General features: G+C 38.8%; 2 protein-coding genes across 5 annotated transcripts; one reads left to right on the forward strand and one right to left on the reverse strand.

The window, feature by feature from the left end:
• The first annotated feature begins 460 nt into the window (after window positions 1-460).
• On the forward strand, window positions 461-7,717 carry LOC124220622 (ATP-binding cassette sub-family C member 4-like). 3 transcript variants are annotated; one of them, XM_046629803.2, is made up of 17 exons: window positions 665-681; window positions 754-864; window positions 1,226-1,479; window positions 1,559-1,934; window positions 2,002-2,133; window positions 2,196-2,387; window positions 2,571-2,879; window positions 2,978-3,427; window positions 3,495-3,800; window positions 3,894-4,031; window positions 4,197-4,746; window positions 4,961-5,191; window positions 5,343-5,579; window positions 5,648-5,910; window positions 6,182-6,627; window positions 6,714-6,843; window positions 6,953-7,717. In XM_046629803.2, the coding sequence occupies exons 4-17, from the start codon at window positions 1,578-1,580 to the stop codon at window positions 7,220-7,222; spliced, it is 4,011 nt and encodes a 1,336-aa protein (XP_046485759.1). In that variant the 5' UTR covers window positions 665-681; window positions 754-864; window positions 1,226-1,479; window positions 1,559-1,577; the 3' UTR covers window positions 7,223-7,717. The 3 variants fall into 3 exon arrangements, with proteins under 3 accessions (XP_046485757.1, XP_046485758.1, XP_046485759.1); XM_046629801.2 differs by lacking the exons at window positions 665-681; window positions 1,226-1,479 and adding an exon at window positions 461-636; XM_046629802.2 differs by lacking the exon at window positions 1,226-1,479 and having other exon boundaries at window positions 663-681.
• On the reverse strand, window positions 7,446-13,149 carry LOC124220626 (TBP-associated factor 6). 2 transcript variants are annotated; one of them, XM_046629810.2, is made up of 8 exons: window positions 12,864-13,149; window positions 11,231-11,543; window positions 10,738-11,141; window positions 10,292-10,510; window positions 10,046-10,228; window positions 9,754-9,976; window positions 8,210-8,511; window positions 7,446-7,680 (listed from the first exon to the last, which is right to left on the reverse strand). In XM_046629810.2, exons 1-8 carry the CDS (start codon window positions 13,011-13,013, stop codon window positions 7,588-7,590), a joined length of 1,887 nt encoding a protein of 628 aa, XP_046485766.1. In that variant the 5' UTR covers window positions 13,014-13,149; the 3' UTR covers window positions 7,446-7,587. The 2 variants fall into 2 exon arrangements, with proteins under 2 accessions (XP_046485766.1, XP_046485767.1); XM_046629811.2 differs by having other exon boundaries at window positions 10,307-10,510; window positions 12,864-13,148.
• Between the last annotated feature and the right edge of the window lie 6,925 nt (window positions 13,150-20,074).

Raw genomic sequence — 20,074 nt, forward strand, 5'->3', positions numbered from 1 at the left:
TATTGCTATTCTGTGATCTGTATGTTACTATGATCCCTTGTAATGTTTGTCAAAGACTTAAGTTAGACTTACGATAATTCTTCCTATCACGAAGAATCAGGAAGAACAAAGTGAGGAGTTGTGCAGCAAATCAAATATACCTTGTATTTGATATCTGATATACGGCATTATTGGCTTATTTGCCGTGTGGTCTATACATGAAATAAACTAATACATATATGCCTGATATATGAAGAAAATACAGAATAGATGTCCGTAAGGGACGTATATAACACGCGCTATGCACATACATGGTTCCATTTCGCACATCGTAAGAGTACATTTAAACATCTGCGATATACGTATGTTAGACTGTAATTGCTTGTATTCCGTGATGGTGATACGCTGATCAATTGAGCTAAACGCAAGAGAAGGGGAATGTATGCCCGCAGATTCATTAACAGAATCGTGGTAGGAATAGAAATAAGAATGATTCTCCAGTAGGGATATTAGATTTGAAGAGACAGACGAGAATCTTTTGTGCGAATAAGTGAAGGGCGTCAAGTGAACACATTCAAACATGGAAACAAGCAAAAAGAGACGAGATCGGAAGAATCTTGAGGAGAACTCGAATTTAGTCAGCCTGTTGTTTTTCGGGTGGGCAATGTGCATTGGCAAATTCGACCCAAGCAATGATTGATCGTAAAACAAAGAAATGAACACATTAACTGATTGATTGTGCCGAAAAGAAAATAATTCAACAAATAATTGTAGGTGGGCATTTCCGATTTTTTGGAAGGGAGCGAGGCGCAATTTACAATTGCAAGATCTGTATGACCCGTTGAAATCTGATGAATCCGAATACCTCGGAGATTGCCTTGAAAGGTAAGCGATCAGAGAATTTAAATTGATTCAACACTGCATCTTTCGTTAACGCAAATCGACACAAAGCTTTCGAATTTTTTTTTACTCATATTGCCAATCGTTACAGAAATACAAAATTCGAAATTTTGCCAAGTACGTAACTTTTGAATTTTTGGAATAGAATGATAATAATTATGCTTCAAGGTAGAAAATCAGATCGTTAAGAAATTCCAAAGTTCATCCAGATCTGACTTACAGTTTGAGAGATTATCTGACGCTTATCTGAAATTTCTGTAAAAAATACGTGTGTGTACCTGACGAGAATTTTAAACTTTTTATGACATGAAATGAATTGTACAAATAAAATGATTTCTCATATCAGTCAGTTTCACAACAGTTGGAAAAGGGAAATTGTACGGAGGAAACAAGTGAGCAATTAAAAAAAATATGATTAGTTGCGAGGGAGACAAGAAACAACTGTAGACGCATGAACTGATAACGCATGATTTTTGCTTCGGAAAAACGGGAAAAATGCCAGAAAAGCAATTGAATGAAAGAATGGCTACGGTATAATATCAGATAATACATTTCTTTTCGTGACAACTCACAATGATTTCGAGATAGCGCGAGATAGGGGTAAATATTTCTGACACAGTTAAACAAGGACATCAATCAATCGTCTGTGATATTGCACGTGCATGATTCCTTATACCAGAGAGTGGAAAAAGGAGTTGATGAAAGCAGACCGAGAGTTGCTTCTGAGGAAAGATGGAGTAAAGCAGCCAAGGCGAAGGCCAAGTTTGATGTGGGCATTGGTCCGGATTCTTTGGGTACCATACGTGATGCAAGGGCTGCTCCTTTTTGGGGAGTTGATGATACTGCGTATTCTGCAACCAATACTCCAGGGGTGGATAATCAACTACTTCAATCAGGTCGAACGTCAAACGACGCGAAACGAAGTTCTCCTCTATGCTTTGTACCTCGTTATTGTCACTTTGGGGATCATCTTCGTCATTCATCATACAAATCTCCGCACTCAGCAGACCGGGATGTGCGCAAGGGTCGCATGCTGCTCGTTAATATACAGAAAGGTCGTACTGTTACATTGGATCACTGATGAATTTAGAACGCTCGATTAACTAGTGCAATTTGTTTTAGGTTTTACGTCTGGACCAGGCTGCGATGAATAACGCGGCTGCAGGACAAGTGGCTAATTTGATCAGTAACGACGTTGCCCGATTCGATTTACTTCCGATCTTCTCACACTTCGTTTGGATTATGCCATTTCAGGTAGCAAATAGTTGTACGAAGTCTCTTTGTCAGTCTTATGCAGACTTATCACTTGCTTACAGGTGGTTTTGATTGGTTACGTCATGTGGAGATCGGTTGGTGTAGCTGCGTTGGCAGGTATCGTCACCATGATAATACAGGCTATACCTATTCAGGGGTCGTTGAGCAATATCAGCGCGAAATTGAGGTCGAAGATTGCAGAAAAAACGGATGAGCGAGTCCAACTGATGAGTGAGCTGATTTCCGGAATACAGGTACTGTGTATAATGTGTATATTTATTCACACGTCCATAACAATTGCCTCGAGCATTCACCATTCGGTTTAGAATTGCAACACATTCATCATTGATAGTCCACGTAGCACTTTCATGTTTTGACTATTTTTTACATAAGTATACATCAGATACGCGTTACGAAACAATATTTTCCATCAACAGGTGATCAAGATGTATTCGTGGGAAAAGCCGTTTGATTTGATAGTGTCAAAAGTTCGAGGGGCGGAGATGAAACTAATCAGTTATACGTCGTACCTCAGAGGAATATATCTGAGTATTATGTTATTCTCAGAAAGAATCACTCTTTTCTTAACACTGATTGCGTTTGTACTTTCCGGAAACTCTCTAACTGCAAATATCACATTCACATTGGCTACGCTATTTAGTGTACTACAAGTAACATGCGCTGTTTGCTTTCCACAAGCTGTCGTCTTGGCTGGCGAGACTGCTGTGTCTCTGGAGAGACTAACGGTTGGTTTCACATTGCCTGTTCATGTCCCTTTACAACTGATCCGCGATCGGCGAATTGTTGGTATTTTTTTCCCTATCATGCCAATTTATTTTTGCAGGACTTTTTACTTCTGGAGGAGGTAAAATCTTCGGAAAATGTTGATTCACCGACGAACAATGGAATACAGTGTGTGGAGAAGATGACCCCAAGCCATCGGGCCGAAAATAGAGTCGGAATCAAAATATCGAACGTTGCAGCGAACTGGGTTCATGGCCAGCTGCCACCGACCTTATGCCAAATATCAATCGATTTGAAAGATCAATCACTCTCTGTTCTTGTAGGGCCTGTCGGCTCCGGAAAATCATCTCTGCTTCACTTGATATTAGGGGAGTTGAAAGTGGGAGCTGGAAGCTTGTCGTTTTACACTAGTGAAAACGGTATCAAGACTAACAAAAATAGTCGCGATATTCGTATTTCATATGCCAGTCAGGAGCCTTGGCTCTTCTCTGCCTCCATTCGTGAGAATATTCTTTTTGGACAACCATATGACAAAACTCGATACGAAGAAGTACGTATGTCGCATATTAGTGGTCAAATGTTCGCACACTTTCATGAACCTCGAACAATGTTCCCAGGTGACACAAGTCTGTGCACTTGTCAAAGATTTCGAACTATTGCCCCAGGGCGATATGAGCTTTGTCGGTGAGAGAGGAGCGTCTTTGTCCGGGGGCCAAAGAGCACGCATCAATTTAGCCAGAGCCGTTTACAGAGACGCAGACATATTCTTGCTTGACGATCCTCTCAGTGCTGTGGATGCTCGAGTAGGTCGTCAATTATTCGAAGAATGCATAAACGGCTTCCTGAAGGGGAAAACTCGAATACTCGTTACTCATCAACTACAATATCTTCAGCAAGCCGAAACTATCATAGTTCTCAATAACGTAAGCTCTGACATTTTTTCATCCAGAAGCTAATTTACACAACACCCCGAACCCCTGCCATCGTTATCCACATCCTTTGGTGATTGGTTGTAGGGTTCCGTCAAGTGCCATGGGACGTATGAAGACCTGATTCAGTCTAATCCCCACGTATTAGCTTCCGAGAAGTCAGAGGAATCCAACGATGACATTTCGCTTGAAAACAATTGCGAGGAATACGCAGAAAACAAGAAGGTAATCGCAGAAATGTAGTCTGTAAATTCATCAAATCAAGGTCGTGTTCCAATGCGGGTAGAATGTGTATCTGAGGCATCAACTAGCTGCGTCAGTAATTGTAAATCGATAGGAATCAATCATTCTACATTTGAATCCCATGAATGATTGATATTATATTACCAGACAATACCAGTCGCAATTGTAAATGGCGATGGTGAGCCGAAGGCAGCTGCCAAAAGCATCGAAGACCCCGGAGATGTAGCAGACGAAGAGATGGAGACTGGGCAATTGTCAAACCAAGTATATTGGAGCTATTTTTTGGCAGGCGGTAATATTTGCTCGTTGATTCTCATTGCGGTAGGTTTTGTAATAGCGCAAGTAGCGGCGAGCGGGACCGATTACTGGGTAACTTACTGGACCAATCAAGAAGCCCGCAGAATTACATTGAAATCAGCAAAATACAATACCAGCAATACGAGCCATTATAATGACACTGGAAACATTCAGCGAGATTCTTCATACCAATCGGAGTGGTTTGATGAGTTCGGTCTACTTAAACAAGACGTGACAATTTACATTTATGCTGGATGTGTAATCGGCTGCATCATTCTCGTTACACTGCGCAGCATGCTCTTCGTCAAGATGTGTGTTAGTGCCAGTCACAATATACATAATTCTATGTTCTCCAATCTTTTACTAGCCACCATGAGATTCTTCAACAACAATCCTTCCGGTACGTTGCATATGATAACAAGGTGTCAAAAATGTTGTTTAATGTTGCAAGAATGTATTTACAACGTAATCAACACTTTGTACACTTCTAAAATGAAATTCAGTCTCTTCCGATATAAAAAATTCATTCACCGAGAAATTTTCTGAATGATTCACTTAATTACTCTTCTGGATCGTTCTTGTTGCTCTCTCTGTCTATCAAAATCTTCCTCTAGGAAGAATTCTCAACAGATTCTCAAAGGATATCGGAACAATGGATGAGCTGCTGCCAAAAACGATGCTGGAAGCAATTCAAATCTTGGCTATGATGGTAGGAATGTTGATCATGGTGGCAGTGGTCAATCCATGGATGATTATCCCCATAATTATCATAGGTGGAGTTTTCTACACAGTTAGATTCTACTACCTCAAAACGGCGCAAGACATCAAACGGCTCGAAGGCATTGGTAAAGCTCAGCGCTATATATCTTCATTAATTCAAATTAATTGTCGCGAGAGTAGATTTACTAGTTTAGAATTCTTACCATTCTTAAGGATTGGAAGTAATTATGTGATACTTGTGAGATACCTCAAACGGTATTTTTTGGAATCTTCTAGCAAAAAGTCCCATGTTCTCACATGTAAGTTCCACTCTGGATGGATTAACAACGATACGAAGTAGAGGTGCACCAGCGGAATTGATGCTGAAAAAGGAATTCGACCGTCTTCAAGACGTGCATACCAGTGCTTGGTACCTCGCAATTGCGGGAACATCCGTCTTGGGACTCGTCCTCGACCTTTTCTCAGGAGTTTTGGTTGCTTGCGTTTGCTTTTCGTTCATCGTTATGGACGATGGTTTGTTTCCTGTAGATTTCATGCCGCATGTACCGTGATATCCAGTCTAGGAAAACCACAATTTTCAGGAAACTTTCTCGGAGGATCTGTCGGTCTTGCAATTTCTCAATCCCTGGCCATGACGGGATGGTTTCAATACGGAGTGAGGCAGGCTGCTGAGGTGGTTTCACAGATGACCTCGGTAGAAAGAGTCTTACAGTATACGAACTTACCCAAGGAGGGACCGTTTACTACTGAGAAGCCGCCTCCTGTAACTTGGCCTTCCAATGGTGGCTTAACTTTCAAAAACGTATTCATGAGATATGCCGATAATGAACCACCAGTCTTGAAGGTACAGTTTTATTCTGACACGCCATGTGTTTATGACATTCAAAGAATTTATCATTTTCGTATTTAATAACTACATAAAAGGATGACTTTTTCCTCAGACTATTTTTTCTACATTTCCTAATGTTTGTAGCTACAAATTTATGTAACATTTTCTTTAAATCACTGTCATGTATGCAACGCGTTTTGTCCATCGACTCAAGATTTTTCATGTGTTCATTCTGGAAATATCTGCACCGTGCCCAGTACATGATCAAATACATTCTTCCTTATAGAATCTCAACGTGAAGATAAACCCTGGCTGGAAAGTTGGCATAGTGGGAAGAACAGGTGCTGGTAAATCTTCACTCATTTCGGCACTATTTCGACTGACCGGAGAGGGTCTTGAAGGTGAAATAGGATTAGACGGGATTGACACGAAGTCAGTTGGACTGCTCGAGCTGCGTCCGCGAATCTCGATCATTCCTCAGGAGCCGATCTTGTTCTCAGCGAGTCTACGCTACAATTTGGACCCCTTTGAACAGTACTCGGACGCCGCTCTATGGGACAGTCTGAGAGAAGTTGAACTCGGTAATGCGGTACAATCCCTTGGCTTCCGAGTCGCTGGAGGTGGTGCTAATTTCAGCGTTGGGCAGCGCCAGTTAATCTGCTTGGCTAGAGCTATTCTCAGGAACAATCGACTGCTCGTTCTTGACGAGGCTACCGCGAACATTGACCGTAGGTCAGTGTAGATCAGGTCGAATTTGTCATCGTTTTAATTAGTTATCTTGTTTATTTCAATTTGGTAATTATGTTTCTGGCTTCCAGCACCGATGCCCTTATCCAAGACACCATCAGACGGAGATTTTCTGATTGTACTGTCTTGACGATAGCTCACCGGTTAAACACAATAATGGATAATGATCGAGTCTTGGTCATGGCGGAAGGTCGCATCGTGGTACGTGAACTATTACATCGTCCAACCAAGTCTCAAAATAATTATTTTAAGCAAACTGTTGAATAACTAATATCCTTGTTTTTTTCTACCATCTTTATCCGATGTGCAGGAGTTTGATCATCCTTATTTGCTGTTGAAAAATCGTAACGGTCACTTTTTTCAAATGCTTCAACAAACTGGCAAGACAATGGCAGAAAAACTTTCCGAAATAGCTGAAACATCGTATCTACGGAGTTCAGAATTTCACAAAAAGGCATCAACTACTTCGAACGATACCGTTAACGAAGATGAAACTACCACCCAGTCATTACCATTGACGGAAGATTGTAAAGATCGGTCAAAACAGTCACCTCGTGTGTTTTGTGGGATCCAGTGTTAAACTGTACCGACGAAGTATTAGTTGAATTTTTATTTTTTTCCGGTGAATCGATCAGCTGGTTCAACCAAAAAAACCTCAACCTGCAAGGTGAGCTGTAGAAATTTTCAATCGTAATGAGGTCAAAGTCTTATTTGTAATTTATCGAAGTTAGAAATGACCAAAGGTTGATTAATTAATTACCGGTTAGAAAACTGCGAACGAATGAAAAGTAGAACAACGGATATTGGTATTGAATTTTTTTATTTTGTTTTAAACTAACTTGAGTTACAACTAGACAAAACGTTGTGCTTTGTTCGTTACAATTAGGTATTAGAAAAAATATTGACATATACGTATAAATTTTATTAATAAATATATTATTTAATCTATTGAAAAGCGTGCTCGTCGGTGGGGCTCAGAGATCTTTCGATGCTTTGTTGAGTAACAAAGACTGTCTGTGGTTTAGAAGTAAGACTGGCCTGTAAAAAACAAGAATAAAAAAATATGGTGAATAAATTTTTTCTAATTTAGTTACGTGAAAAAAAATGAAAACATTCTTATGAAACGACTTGTTTTTAATCCGTTTCGATCTTTCCGTGTTCGACGGGACGGGAAATCGAATTTTCAAACAAAGCATCTGAACACACGATAAAGCAAAGGAAAAAAAAAACAAATAGAATAGATCTCTGAAATTTCGCAATTACTCACTACACTGTGCCTTCGGTCGATAAACTACGCATATACATGTACATGCTGATTTGGTACTATATCGTAAATTTTTCAACGATGAGTTCATAAGTAAAGAACATAACAAAATCGACGTACTTCCCAGTTTAACCCCTATGCGCATTAATTTCAGCGATTAAACAGACTGGATGATACTAGTAGCTGATGTCAATTGTGTTTCTAAGTATACAAAAAGAACGCGACTTGATGCAAAAGCACAAAAACGGAAAAAAACCAAGAAGAATGAGGTAGCGATTCGGTGTATAGACTTGATCTATGTACCTGAGACACAGTGGTCGTGGCGTTCTGGTTACTACTAGGCATGCAAACCACCACCAGTTTTGGGGTGCTACCCTGGAGATGTTGCTTTTGTTGATGACTAGAACTATTTTGCGTTATCTTGACCTGCTGCTGTTGCTGCTGTTGGCCTGGTGTTTGTACGACGTTCGGCATCGTCGGTGTCTGCGATCTCGACTGAAGTATGACGAACTTCTGACAGCCGCCCGTCGGCGTTGTTCCACCCCTGCCGGAACCCAGTATCATCGTTCTGCTAGGAGCCTGCTGACCTGGGCTACCCGCGGGCACTGGAATCATAGATCAGCCTCAAATGTAAAGTGAATAAATTTCGGAAGATTGGATATTCGGATCCCAGTAAATTAAAAAAGATTCAATTGTACTAGAAAAAATTTATTTTGGCGTCTGCCAATTCCAAATTATCAAGTAAACGTACTGCATTATGCTGACATCAATCCGATTTAATCGTTCTAGCGTTTTCAATGCGTGTCTACGGATTCGTTTCTTCGCCATTCTGTTATGTTTGAATTACAACGCAATTTCAATTCAATTCAAGCTGTAATACCTAATTTCGTTTCGATCCATTCCTGTTTGATCCTTTCGTACAAAAAAATTCACTGGGAACATTCCAAGTGATTTTATTGTAATTGACACGTAAGAAAGTGGAAACATATCAAATCCCTAGACACATATTCAAAAAAATTGAACGATTAATTCACATTGAGTTTCTTATCATGGATCAATTTTCTTGTGAAACTCGGACCGGAAAATCATCGAAACGAATCGGGTTCAATAAGTTCCAATCCTTTTCTGTCTACCGAGATGTTCAAGAAAAATTTCAACAATTTTCAAATAAGTATTCAGAGTATACACAGTTTCGGACGATTCCAAAACAACAGAAGAAAAGAGCATAACGAATTCGCATTCCCGAAGGTATGTACTTTAGTCAATATCAAATGATCGTTCTGGATCTCTCATAAGATCTGAGGATTTTTTGAAAGGTGTAACATGATTTTGGTGATTCCCGGCAATAGGATTCACGAAACAGGGTTGCTACTGATTTTGAATTGGGGAATTTTTTACTTATTCAGGTTCTCCAGATCCAAAACGGTAATTTTATGGATTATTTTTGTGTCTATAAAAGTTAAAGTAATGAACAACGTAATCTATCTCGAGAAATTATACTTTGGTAATTTGGTCATCGATAGCCGCTCATCGTGATAACAATCATACACCTCGTAACACATTCGACGAAATCCTCAGACTTTTCGTTTCTTTTTAGAGGTAAAACAAAAATCGCCAACCATTTCAGTGTTTTCAACCTACCAAATAGAGACTACCCTGATTTGCGTAATTTATTCTGTTTTGAATCATAGATTCCTAAACTATGAAGATTTCCTAGAATTACTAAGAGTCAGTCAATTGCCACAAGATTTTCAAACATCTCTAAGAAATTCAGCATAACTGGCACAGCATTAATAATATCCTGCGCCATTTCCCTTGCTTCCCAATAGTGAAACATGTTATTTTACCTGATTGAACGAGCGGTTTTGTCACCACAGTGGTTGGTCCCTGTTGCTGGTTTGTGGTGAGAGTGGTGGAGGCCGTTGCGGAGGTGGTAAGAGTTGCAGGTTGGATTCGAGCTTTAGCAACAGCGGCACAAAGCACTGGACCGACGTATCCAAAGTCTTGTTTGTACTCTTCAACGTAATCCGGAGCCGGACGCATGCCTTTCAACACAGGAGCGACAACTTTCTAAAAAAAGCCAACACAATCTTAAATCAACTGCGAAGAGAGTTTCGAGCAGTTTAAAAGTCCACTCACAACTAACAGCGTCTTGATATGACCAGCACCGTTTTTATCAATACTGGAAAGTACGGGCCCCTCAATACAGCTCTCGATCCTCTCAGATATGGATTTTATCTTTGGAATGATCAGCGCCTTGACCACCTCTGGGCCGAGCTCAGAGAGTCCTTCGATCGCCCCGTAGAGCGAGGCCAAGGGCGTCTGAAGATAACAGAAGTGTTAGTTTCCTCTTAGCCGCAGGTAAGGATGTCGATAATTTCTTACCCCGAATTGATTTACCTGACTATTCTTAGCCAGCGCCTGACTAAACATGCGAGTAACTCTGGTCTGCACATTGTTCGTCGACGTGTTGAAGTTCTTGCAGATCTGGGCCATCAGGCGTGATGCAAAATCTCTCAGCGCCCAATGATTGTCCATTTCAGGTCTCATGCACAGCTGTCGAGAGACTATGCACGTCGCTACTGACGGTATCAGCTCGTGCAGCTGAAATTAGTTCTATTGATGTTAAAATAGAGAAATAAAAGCCAGTAAGATTTGAAATAATTCAAGGAACAAATCATCGAGAAAGAAGAGATTGCAGTTATTTCTATAATTTCTTTGACAATTCGTTTAGCCTGGATTTTCGTGATTTCCATGATCTCCTTGAATTCTCAACTATCGTGAAAGCCGCTGCTGCTGTGTTGTGAAATTTTTTGTGGCAAATTACTCACGTATTTCTCTAGATAAAGGCTGGGATTGTCGAGAAGGGCTTTGACCATTCTCATGAGGTAAATGAGAAGTGCGAGATTGTTTTGCACCACATTGACCCTGACGCCTTCGGCGATGAAGGTGCACATTCTGGCAAGCATTTCATGCAAACCAGGATCCGCAGACAAAGATTGCAGGGCCTCAGCTCTACGAGCCTCGTCCGATCCAACGCAGGCCTCGGTTATCTCCTTGTAGTAGAGCTGCTGCTCAACACTGAGCTCGTGGGTAGCAAGCTGCTTTACATGCACCGTCTCAACGTTTCTCAACTTTTGACTCTTTCCTCCTCCTCCCGGCTTACCAATGCCGACACTCTGACCCTTGGCAGTGAGCTTGCTTGTCGGATCAACACTCTCAACCTTTTGCGCGTCTGGAAATTTTTTGAATTTATTTTTCAGTTGAACAGCATCATGAAGTGATGAAATATTCGTGAATGACCGATAAGGCTTTTCAATTCACCCTTGGATACAGGAGGTGGATTTTCTGGGATCGTCGGCTGGACGCCATCAATGCAAAGCCAATGGGCTCGCAACGTTACTTCGAGCGGTAGCTTAGGCCACGACTGGCTGTTGGACACTGCTTCGTTCAAGTCTATCTCCTTGTCCTCGACAAAGTGCAATTCTCTACCTCCTCCCGATGCGAATCTGAAGGGGACGTTTTCTCGCGCAAAGAAGCCATATGTCGGCTCGATGTTCTTTATCTTTAATGCATGGTCGATGTCGTGTGCAGTCATCCTCTGACGCTTACTGTGGTGCATGAATTTTGCTGCATCCTGAATAGGTATTTGAGAAGTTAATTTAAGGATGATATGAAAAGTGAACACGAAGGTGGGTGATGAAATTAGTCTATTGTTGGAAGTAGAAAAATCTCTTTTATTATGGCAAATAAATGTGAAATCGACCAAATATGACCAAAGCAACACTAAAACCAGTCGAAATGCATCAAAAAGTAATCAAACATGATGAGCAAACGGATAATGGTGAACCAACACATGTTTAAATAAAACCTGTAAAATAGAACTGGTGGCCAATTTCAATGAAAATACAATTGAAAATAGTGAAATAAAACTATTTATCGGCAAAGGATTTACGTTGAAGGCCGTAATCTGTCCAAAAATAATTTGAAAGAACTAATGAGAGGTAAAAAAATTTGACTAAGATTAGTGTACGTCAAGAGGAGTCAAAGAAACTCAATTAATAGCAGAAAATGATGAAATGTATTCAAGAACATCCTAAACAGACTAACAAATTGTGAAAGAGGGAAAAAATAATGCTTATGCATGGCTACGTATGACTAAATGAAGTAAAAAAAATAGTCAAATCATTATTATAATGTGACTAAACATGGATGAGGGACAATTTTGAAAACAGTTGAAATACAGCTAAACAGTCAGCTGTCATTAGTTTGCCATAAATAGATGACAATTAGTTTAGAAATAGCCAAATAAGATTAATTGATGGTCAAAAGTAAAGAAATAAGACCTTTGGTAGGCAAAAACAGCTAGAGAAATTAAATAATGAGCTGAATATTGAAACAGTATTGAAATTATAAATAGTCATAAATAATAAAATAAAAAGCCAAATGTACCCAAAAATAACGTGATTGGAATGCAGAGCATGAAATGTGTATTGTGGTCTTGACGACAGAAGGGGGAAATTATTACAAAGAATAAAAATATTTGCTGCGATACAAGAGCTGTACGGCTGTATGCGTATGTGGTGTACGTACACATTCGCAGTTCTTGAATCCCTCCACCATGATGGTAACCTAACCGCGCTTGTGCATCCACAATGTTTACACTGTGAACGCCTTTTCAATACCAATATAATTAGGTAAAATATGACTAATGTGTGACTGAAAACGAATGGAAAAATGTGGCGAACATTCATATACAGTCAAATTTTACATCGACATGGATGAATAAGGACGAAATATGTCCAGAGATAGCGAAATGAGATAAATAAAAATTGAAAAGTAGGCAAACGAGATTAAATATTTCAAAACGTAGCTCAGTGGTGACTTCGGAGAGTTTAAAATTCGTCGAATATATGTAAATTGAGAGGAGAAAACAGAGAATACTACCGCAACTTGCCTGAATGATCTCCTTTAGCCTGTAGCTTACATCCTCGGCGAGATCCTTGGCAGCCTCGTCAGGAAGATTTCCGACCCCAATGCTTTCTGCGATCACTTTCATGGACTCCTGGGACAGAGTCGTCCCGTATATCGAATCGTTGTCATTCATAGTTCATCTGTGATCAATTTACACTTAATTTTTCACAATAACAGCATCGATTTCACAAACATAACCTACAAACGTTTGACAGGCTTCAACTATCGACAAGCTTCACATGATTGTCCACGTTGGCTTGTCGTAGCCACGAAGCTACCGCGAAGTAGTCCACCAGTTTAAACGCGGCAAAATAAACAGGCTGGTATCGCCTTTTGGCAGAATCGATTCCATTCATCGATACGTCGGAATAAGGATTGAGTTTCGCACAACGGTATGTACATCGATTCTCTTAAAAATAAAAATTTGCACGACAAAACGAAAAAGCGAAACTGAAACAGAATTTTAATGAATCCGAAAGTACTACAAGTGGATAATATTCATTGTAATTATCACTGGTCTGCAAGAAAATCTTTTTTTTCCTCCTTCTTATTACATTGTGTAATTATAATAGATTAGATGCTCTTGAATAGAAATACAGTAACAAATAATATGAACCACGTATATTTTTCATGTAATTTTTTTTTAATATAACGCTATTTTTGCTTACACATTATAATCAAACACTAATGATAGCAACAATATTTATAAAAAATGTCATAAAATTAAAATGTTTACGCATTAAAATCGAAAGAAAATCTATCTACTAGTATAATTCTAGTTATTTTGTCATTTTCTTTCACACTAGACAACATTTTAACGTACTGTACGACATGAAGGCACAACGAGAACTGCGCAGACGCATGCATGGTGTGAATAAAACGGCGTTAGGCGATATGTTTCTTTCTCTTTCATCAGTTCGAACTGGTTTGTATCATGTACGAATACTACGAATACTGTTTAAATAGATTAAAGTAGTGCAAATGTAAAAACAAAACACAACAAATTCCTAATTTTAAACAATAAAAAAATCATATCCTGTAATATACATATGCGTGACAGCAGAAAATGGAAAGCAGATATAGATTCGGCACATTAAAATCTTCAAGTCGGAATTTTTTTTTTTGGAAGATCCAGATGAATGACTATTATCTGATTCGCAAAATACAAAGAGCTAAAAGTGATCAAATCCATTGAGCTAAAATAATTTATCAAACGAGAAATAAGAAAATGGTGATAAAATTCATTTGCAAAAAATAATCTCACACATAAAATCATTTGTACCATTCGAAATTGTAAGTAATTTTTGGAGATTAATTTACAGAACACATCGTACGTATATTTTTATTTAAAGACATAAAAATAAAGTGTGCTAATATGTATAACAAGATGAACAATTGAGAAATTCTTCACATAGAATATACATAAATCTTATACAATAATAGTATTTAGGTTTTGAAAAGTACAAACATTTACTTCCGATGCACTAGCCGTTATCGATTATTCGTTTTCATATGAATCAACGATAACATAGAATTCAAACATTGAATAAAGTTTCAGTGTTGTTATCTGTACGACTCCATTGCACCTTACGTTTATTTTTGGCAGAAACTCAGTGTATTTTTAACTTTTGACCCAGTTTTAGCTAAGTCTAGGGCTGTCTCGATTTGTACATTGTTGACATGACAGTCTGCTCCGTTTTTTTACTAATATCTTATCAATATCCGTGTTAGTTTTTTACAATACTAGTTTACGACTTGTGATGGTTTCAGCATTAACGAAACCACTTACATCAGTTATCTCGGCTTGCATAATTTAGCAAATAATCAACAATTTTCACGCAGCCTTTTAGAACAACAATATGAAATATTGGCTAGTGTGGTGGTTTGAATTTGAGGGGCAACGGTGGTTGTCACGATAGAAAGATTGTCGTGCCGCGGTTGTACGGATCGACCACCAGAGGGCAGGGCTCGCGCGAATACCGCTCGCGTACTCTGTCGCGTAAGTCCGAACTCCGAGGAAAGGCAGTTAGATCCGGAGAATCGCTGAAGTCGGTTCGGCGAAAGTTTAAGTGTGTGCGTTGACCGAGGACATATAAAGATTGATAACCCTGGGTTATTGTGCGTAACAGTTTGCTGGGTTTGGGGGTATTAGCAGTTTCACGTTTTATCAACCAGGCAGCTGACGACGTCGGTAACAGAAATTCTTCATAACTAACAACTATCGCGTGCAAAACGTTAGTAACATACCGTCGTCATAGTGAAATTGAAAAGCTGAGAAAATCCCTTTCAAGTAATATCCGTAATTGGTCCGAGCATTCATACTTCGTTTGACGTCGCACATTGTTACGGCAATGTTCTACACATTTGATCGCGTTGTGCGCAGCTTAGGCGGTGTTTTCATTCGGCCGCTGAGACCATAGAGATGTATAAAATAGAGCGTAAGCAACGGTGTAAGCGTCCCGTGAACGGATTCGAATCGGTTCTCTAAAGGACAGGATAATAATTCTACAGAGGAGAAAAACAGATAGGCAGGCGCGTGCAGCTATCCCCACTCCATGTGAAGAGCGACAGAGAGGGCGGGGAGAATTATTACCCTCCGTTCTTCAGAGAACTGATTTAAGTTTCTTCTGTGCGCCGTACAGCATCAGTCGTTTCCGAGCAATCTGAGTCAAATCGCGTGCTCTCAGTATCGGTTCAACATTCAGACCGCGTTGTTCAGGTGGTGTCACGTTGTTCGATCAGTTTATTTCCACCATACTCATCTGTGAATTATACACGAGGAGCAGCGTGTATCCTGAAGAAAAACCAAGTTATCGAAATAAAAACATCCTACGAACATTGAAGGTGAATTTCGTGTCCGAATTTTCATAGTTTTGTGTAACTTCAGATTTCAATGACGTCTATATTTGTCTCTATGCGTGGAGTGTCAATTTTATTATTTTTTTGGCTGGTTTTCGGTAAATGCACAATTGCATTGTTAGCAAGCTTATTCAGTCGGTTCAAACAGACAGCTACAGACCAAAAAGTGAGTGTAGTATCGAGTGCTAGCGTTATTACAGTGCTGATTTTATGGATTACAAGAGATTAGTGAAGATCTGAATTGTGAAAAAAGTGCGTCGCTTCACCAGTAACCCTGAGATGCTACAAGAACTACTATATGTGAAACCGTGGAGCAGTCCAGAGTGGAGGTAACAATACTTATTTTAATTATTGATTGATAATCTAAGGTGGTACATTTAAAGTCGAACTTTTGTTCTTGCATAACATGCAATGCATAAATATGAAACTAGACAACAGTAGTAATTAATTTGGAAACTGAAAGCCAATTTAAAAAATTAATTGAAGTGTTCTATTTTGTTTTTCACAGATTTAAGCAGAGACTTCCGAGTAACTTTTTCATTTTTCGGCAACGTTGGTGAGTTTGCATGTGTTAGGTTACGGGTATTTCCCTGGGATTCCTCTGTCACGTGGCGTGGCGGTAACAATTGTTACACAAATCTTCGATTTCTTAGCTGCATGGATAGGCTCATTCCTAATCGCAACGAGCTTGACTGTATGTCGAATCAGTTTTTTTCTGAATTGAATTTAGCGTAGCTTACTTAAAATTTAAAAATATGCACGTTGCTAAAATTGGAATGAGCATCGCGACAGGTATCCATCTCTTACTCGGCACTCGCGAGATCGAATTGTGTTTCGTAACTGATGTAATAATCTACGTTTGAATTTACCGATGATGCCGTTTAAGTGGTGGGTTCACCTGAGGTTTTGAAAGTATTCAATTATTCACATTACTGTTAAATTGATAAAATTCCAAAGTCTGCCATAACGTAACGTGATCAACTTGCATCTTATATTATATATCATTTTCAATCTTTTAACATCCAACAAGTATTGATCAACTGCAGGCTTAGCTCGCTTAGAAAAATGCTAATTGGCATTCAGGATGTTTTTAATCAATTTTACAAAAGGTTAATGTACCGATAGTCTGCCAGCATTTACTAAAATAATGAATGCAATATTAGGGTTGGCGGGATACAACCGATACTGTATTCTGAGAAGGCAGACTACGATACATGAACATTTTGTTCCCAACAGGTAACCAACGAAAATGTAAGTCAGTGACCACGGCGCAAATGATGAAGAATGATGTGCATTGGAAAAAATGGAGAATCGTTTAGATCGAATATAGGTAACCGGGTAGGTAGGTGGCCGTTTTGGGATCCGTCGCGGGGTTTATGCATGAGTGTGTGAATCTCTCTTTTCCGTTGGGTGGCTTCGTTGGGAAACAGGCGAGGGTAGGAAGGTCGCGATGTACCGTGATGTTACTAACTTTTGTAATCCACAGCGTCAAACGATCACAGAAATTTTTTTCCCAAAAAATTCCGTATTCGAGTCTCTCAACCATTTGTAAGCATTCGAATATTAACGAGATTGAATTTTCCATTTCTTGTGACTCTGCAACCATTTTTCAATCATTATGCAATTCAATTATTTAGTCATTAACGATCGTTATTCCATTCAATTGATCTCTGTGATCGTCTGAATGGGCAACACGCATCTCTGGATCATCTATCGCGTTCCGTGGTACGCTAGATGGGAAGAGATGCTGAGCTCGAAGACTTCGCGTCGAAGAGGACCACCGACCGTCACGCCACACAATAATGCATGCCCTCCAACCTCCCTCCCGATATCGCTTTGTATTCTGAGAACAACAATCCGCATAGCAATGTATCTAATTTAAAAAGATGCAGATGTGGATTGAGTTTCTAAAGAATTTTTGGAACAAGCCCCGGATGATAAAAGTTTTTTGACAGTGTAATCTGTCGCGCCTTATTGCGCATAATCACGAGAAGTGGACGCAGCCTTTTGCGCGTAAATTAATAACGGGAATCGGACACGATTTTTTACGCGTCGATTTTGCAAACAGTACATAAAAGAGTTACACACTCTCGATGTGCTGATCTTGTAGCTCTTCTGTCAATTTTTTTTATGAATAATAATGTTTTCAAGTTCCATGCCGCCCTTTGCGCGTGGACTTGATACTTTTTATCGTTAGTTATGAGAGAAAGCGTGGCATTTGAAAGCCGGCGCGCAACGCGCTGGTACAAAAATCTCGGTTCGGTAGTGTACAGTGATAGTGGAGAATCTTGGCGTAAGTATTTATGAAATATATCTAACATGTACAGAAACACTCGTTTAATTGAACGTATTATTTTCTGTTTCAGGGCAACGAAACCAATTTTTTTAAAAATGCACTGAGAGCTATAGAATGTTCAGTTGAAAAAGATATTCACTTGAATAACTCAAAACACAAAGAGATGTCGATTCAAAAAATTAATAATGCTTTTTGTTCATTAATACAATTAATAATCGAAGCAACGGCTATTATAGCGAATATCATGTTGAACTCGATCCTTTTTTTGTCAGTGTATGGACTTATGTGATTGTGCTAATCATACGTTCGTCTGTTTCAGGTAATAAAACTTTTGCTTATTTCAGATAATCATTCCTTTGTCCGATCCAGCTAATCGAACCTTTATCTGTTTCAGCTAATAAAACCTTTGTCTGTTTCAGCGGACCAAACCTTTTATCTGTTTCTGCTAATCAAACCTTTAGTCTGTTTCAGCCAGTCAAACCTTTTGTCTGTTTCAGCCAATCAAACCTTTTGTCTGTTTCAGTTAATCAAACTTTTTGTCTCTTTCAACTAGTCAAACGTTTTGTTTGTTTCAGCTAATCAAACCTTTGTCTGTTTCAGCCAATCAAACTTTTTGTCTGTTTCATTTAATCAAACCTTTTGTCTGTTTCAGCCAATCAAACTTTTTGTCTGTTTCATCTAATCAAACTTTTTGTCTGTTTCAGCCAATCAAACCTTTTGTCTGTTTCAGTTAATCAAACTTTTTGTCTCTTTCAACTAGTCAAACGTTTTGTTTGTTTCAGCTAATCAAACCTTTGTCTGTTTCAGCCAATCAAACTTTTTGTCTGTTTCATCTAATCAAACCTTTTGTCTGTTTCACCTAATCAAACTTTCTATCTCTTTCAGCTTGTCAAACGTTTTGTTTGTTTCAGATAATCAAATATTCTGTCTGTTTCAACTAATTAATTTGTCTCTTTTATGTTAATTATATATTTTTTACTTATCTAAACTAAGTTTATTTTGTCTGTATCGACAAATGTCACTAATTATATTTTTCTCTGTTCCAGATAACTGAGTTTTATTGACTATGCTGAAAAATTAACGTCTAACTTTTTAGGCTTCGGTCTGATTGAGGTTTGGTCCAGTCTGGTTTAGGGTCAGTAATCTTTTTCACCGATACATAGATTTAGCGATGTAGTTCAGCGTCATCATGATAACAAAGTGTGGTAAAATTTATTCATCTGTAGCTTTTTTTTAATGGTCTAACAGTCTTTTATTGCAATCGTTTTAGTGTCAGAGTTTTTTTTCTCGAATCACTCATGGGTCATGTTCGGTTTGTATTTCACTGTAGAATTATAGAACTTGTCGTATTTTAGGGCTTGTGCTTATTCTACTCAGATTTGTTTCCATTTCTTCAAAGATTCGTGTTTGCGATCTTGGTCTAGTTTATTGTTTTACGTATTTATCAAGTTCTCCATTTTAGTGATTAACTCGTACCTTATAAGAAAAAAAACCGTGCGCGAATATCCAAACTCAATCACCGTTCACCTATAAGATAAAAACAATTCTGCTTCATTCCCAATTAAAACAACCATCTTTCATCCATAATTAGAACAGTCATCTTTCATCGATAATAAATAGTCGGCGGGTTATATGAACTGAAATTTTTTTAACAAACTGCGGATATATGCGAGTACAAATTGATTGGGTAAAACAATTTACCATAATTAACATGTGACAAAAAGTCATCTGTAACTTTTTTCGAAGAACGTAAGATCGATCTTGCTATTATTCTCCGTGGAGTAGGCCTACTGGGGATACCACGTAAAAAAAACGCGCTAGATGCTCTACCGCTTGCGGTGGTGTGGAAACGAGCATAAGTGAACTGATTTTCACTAGACAAATACTAACATATTGTAGTTTTTCAAATGACAATCTTATTCTTGCGTAAATTTTTTTTTTTTAATCGTTTATTTGGAGTCGCACGTCTCTTTTGAGTATTAGCGACTTTGTTCTGAATACATCTTACATTACATATTTGTTATTTCTTTCTGTTGGCT

The sequence above is a fragment of the Neodiprion pinetum genome, chromosome 5, assembly GCF_021155775.2.
Source record: "Neodiprion pinetum isolate iyNeoPine1 chromosome 5, iyNeoPine1.2, whole genome shotgun sequence".
Classification (NCBI taxonomy): Eukaryota; Metazoa; Arthropoda; class Insecta; order Hymenoptera; family Diprionidae; genus Neodiprion; species Neodiprion pinetum.

Excerpts from the sequence above, each read along its gene's own strand:
- LOC124220626 (XM_046629810.2), bottom strand. The coding sequence starts at position 13,013 with ATGAATGACAACGATTCGATATACGGGACGACTCTGTCCCAGGAGTCC. Across the intron at positions 11,544-12,863 it reads GGCTAAAGGAGATCATTCAG|GATGCAGCAAAATTCATGCA; the intron begins GCAAGTTGCGGT and ends ATACCTATTCAG. Across the intron at positions 8,512-9,753 it reads AAAACCGCTCGTTCAATCAG|TGCCCGCGGGTAGCCCAGGT; the intron begins GTAAAATAACAT and ends CTATGATTCCAG.
- LOC124220622 (XM_046629801.2), top strand. The coding sequence starts at position 560 with ATGGAAACAAGCAAAAAGAGACGAGATCGGAAGAATCTTGAGGAGAAC. Across the intron at positions 2,388-2,570 it reads AGCTGATTTCCGGAATACAG|GTGATCAAGATGTATTCGTG; the intron begins GTACTGTGTATA and ends TTCCATCAACAG. Across the intron at positions 4,032-4,196 it reads AATACGCAGAAAACAAGAAG|ACAATACCAGTCGCAATTGT; the intron begins GTAATCGCAGAA and ends TTATATTACCAG.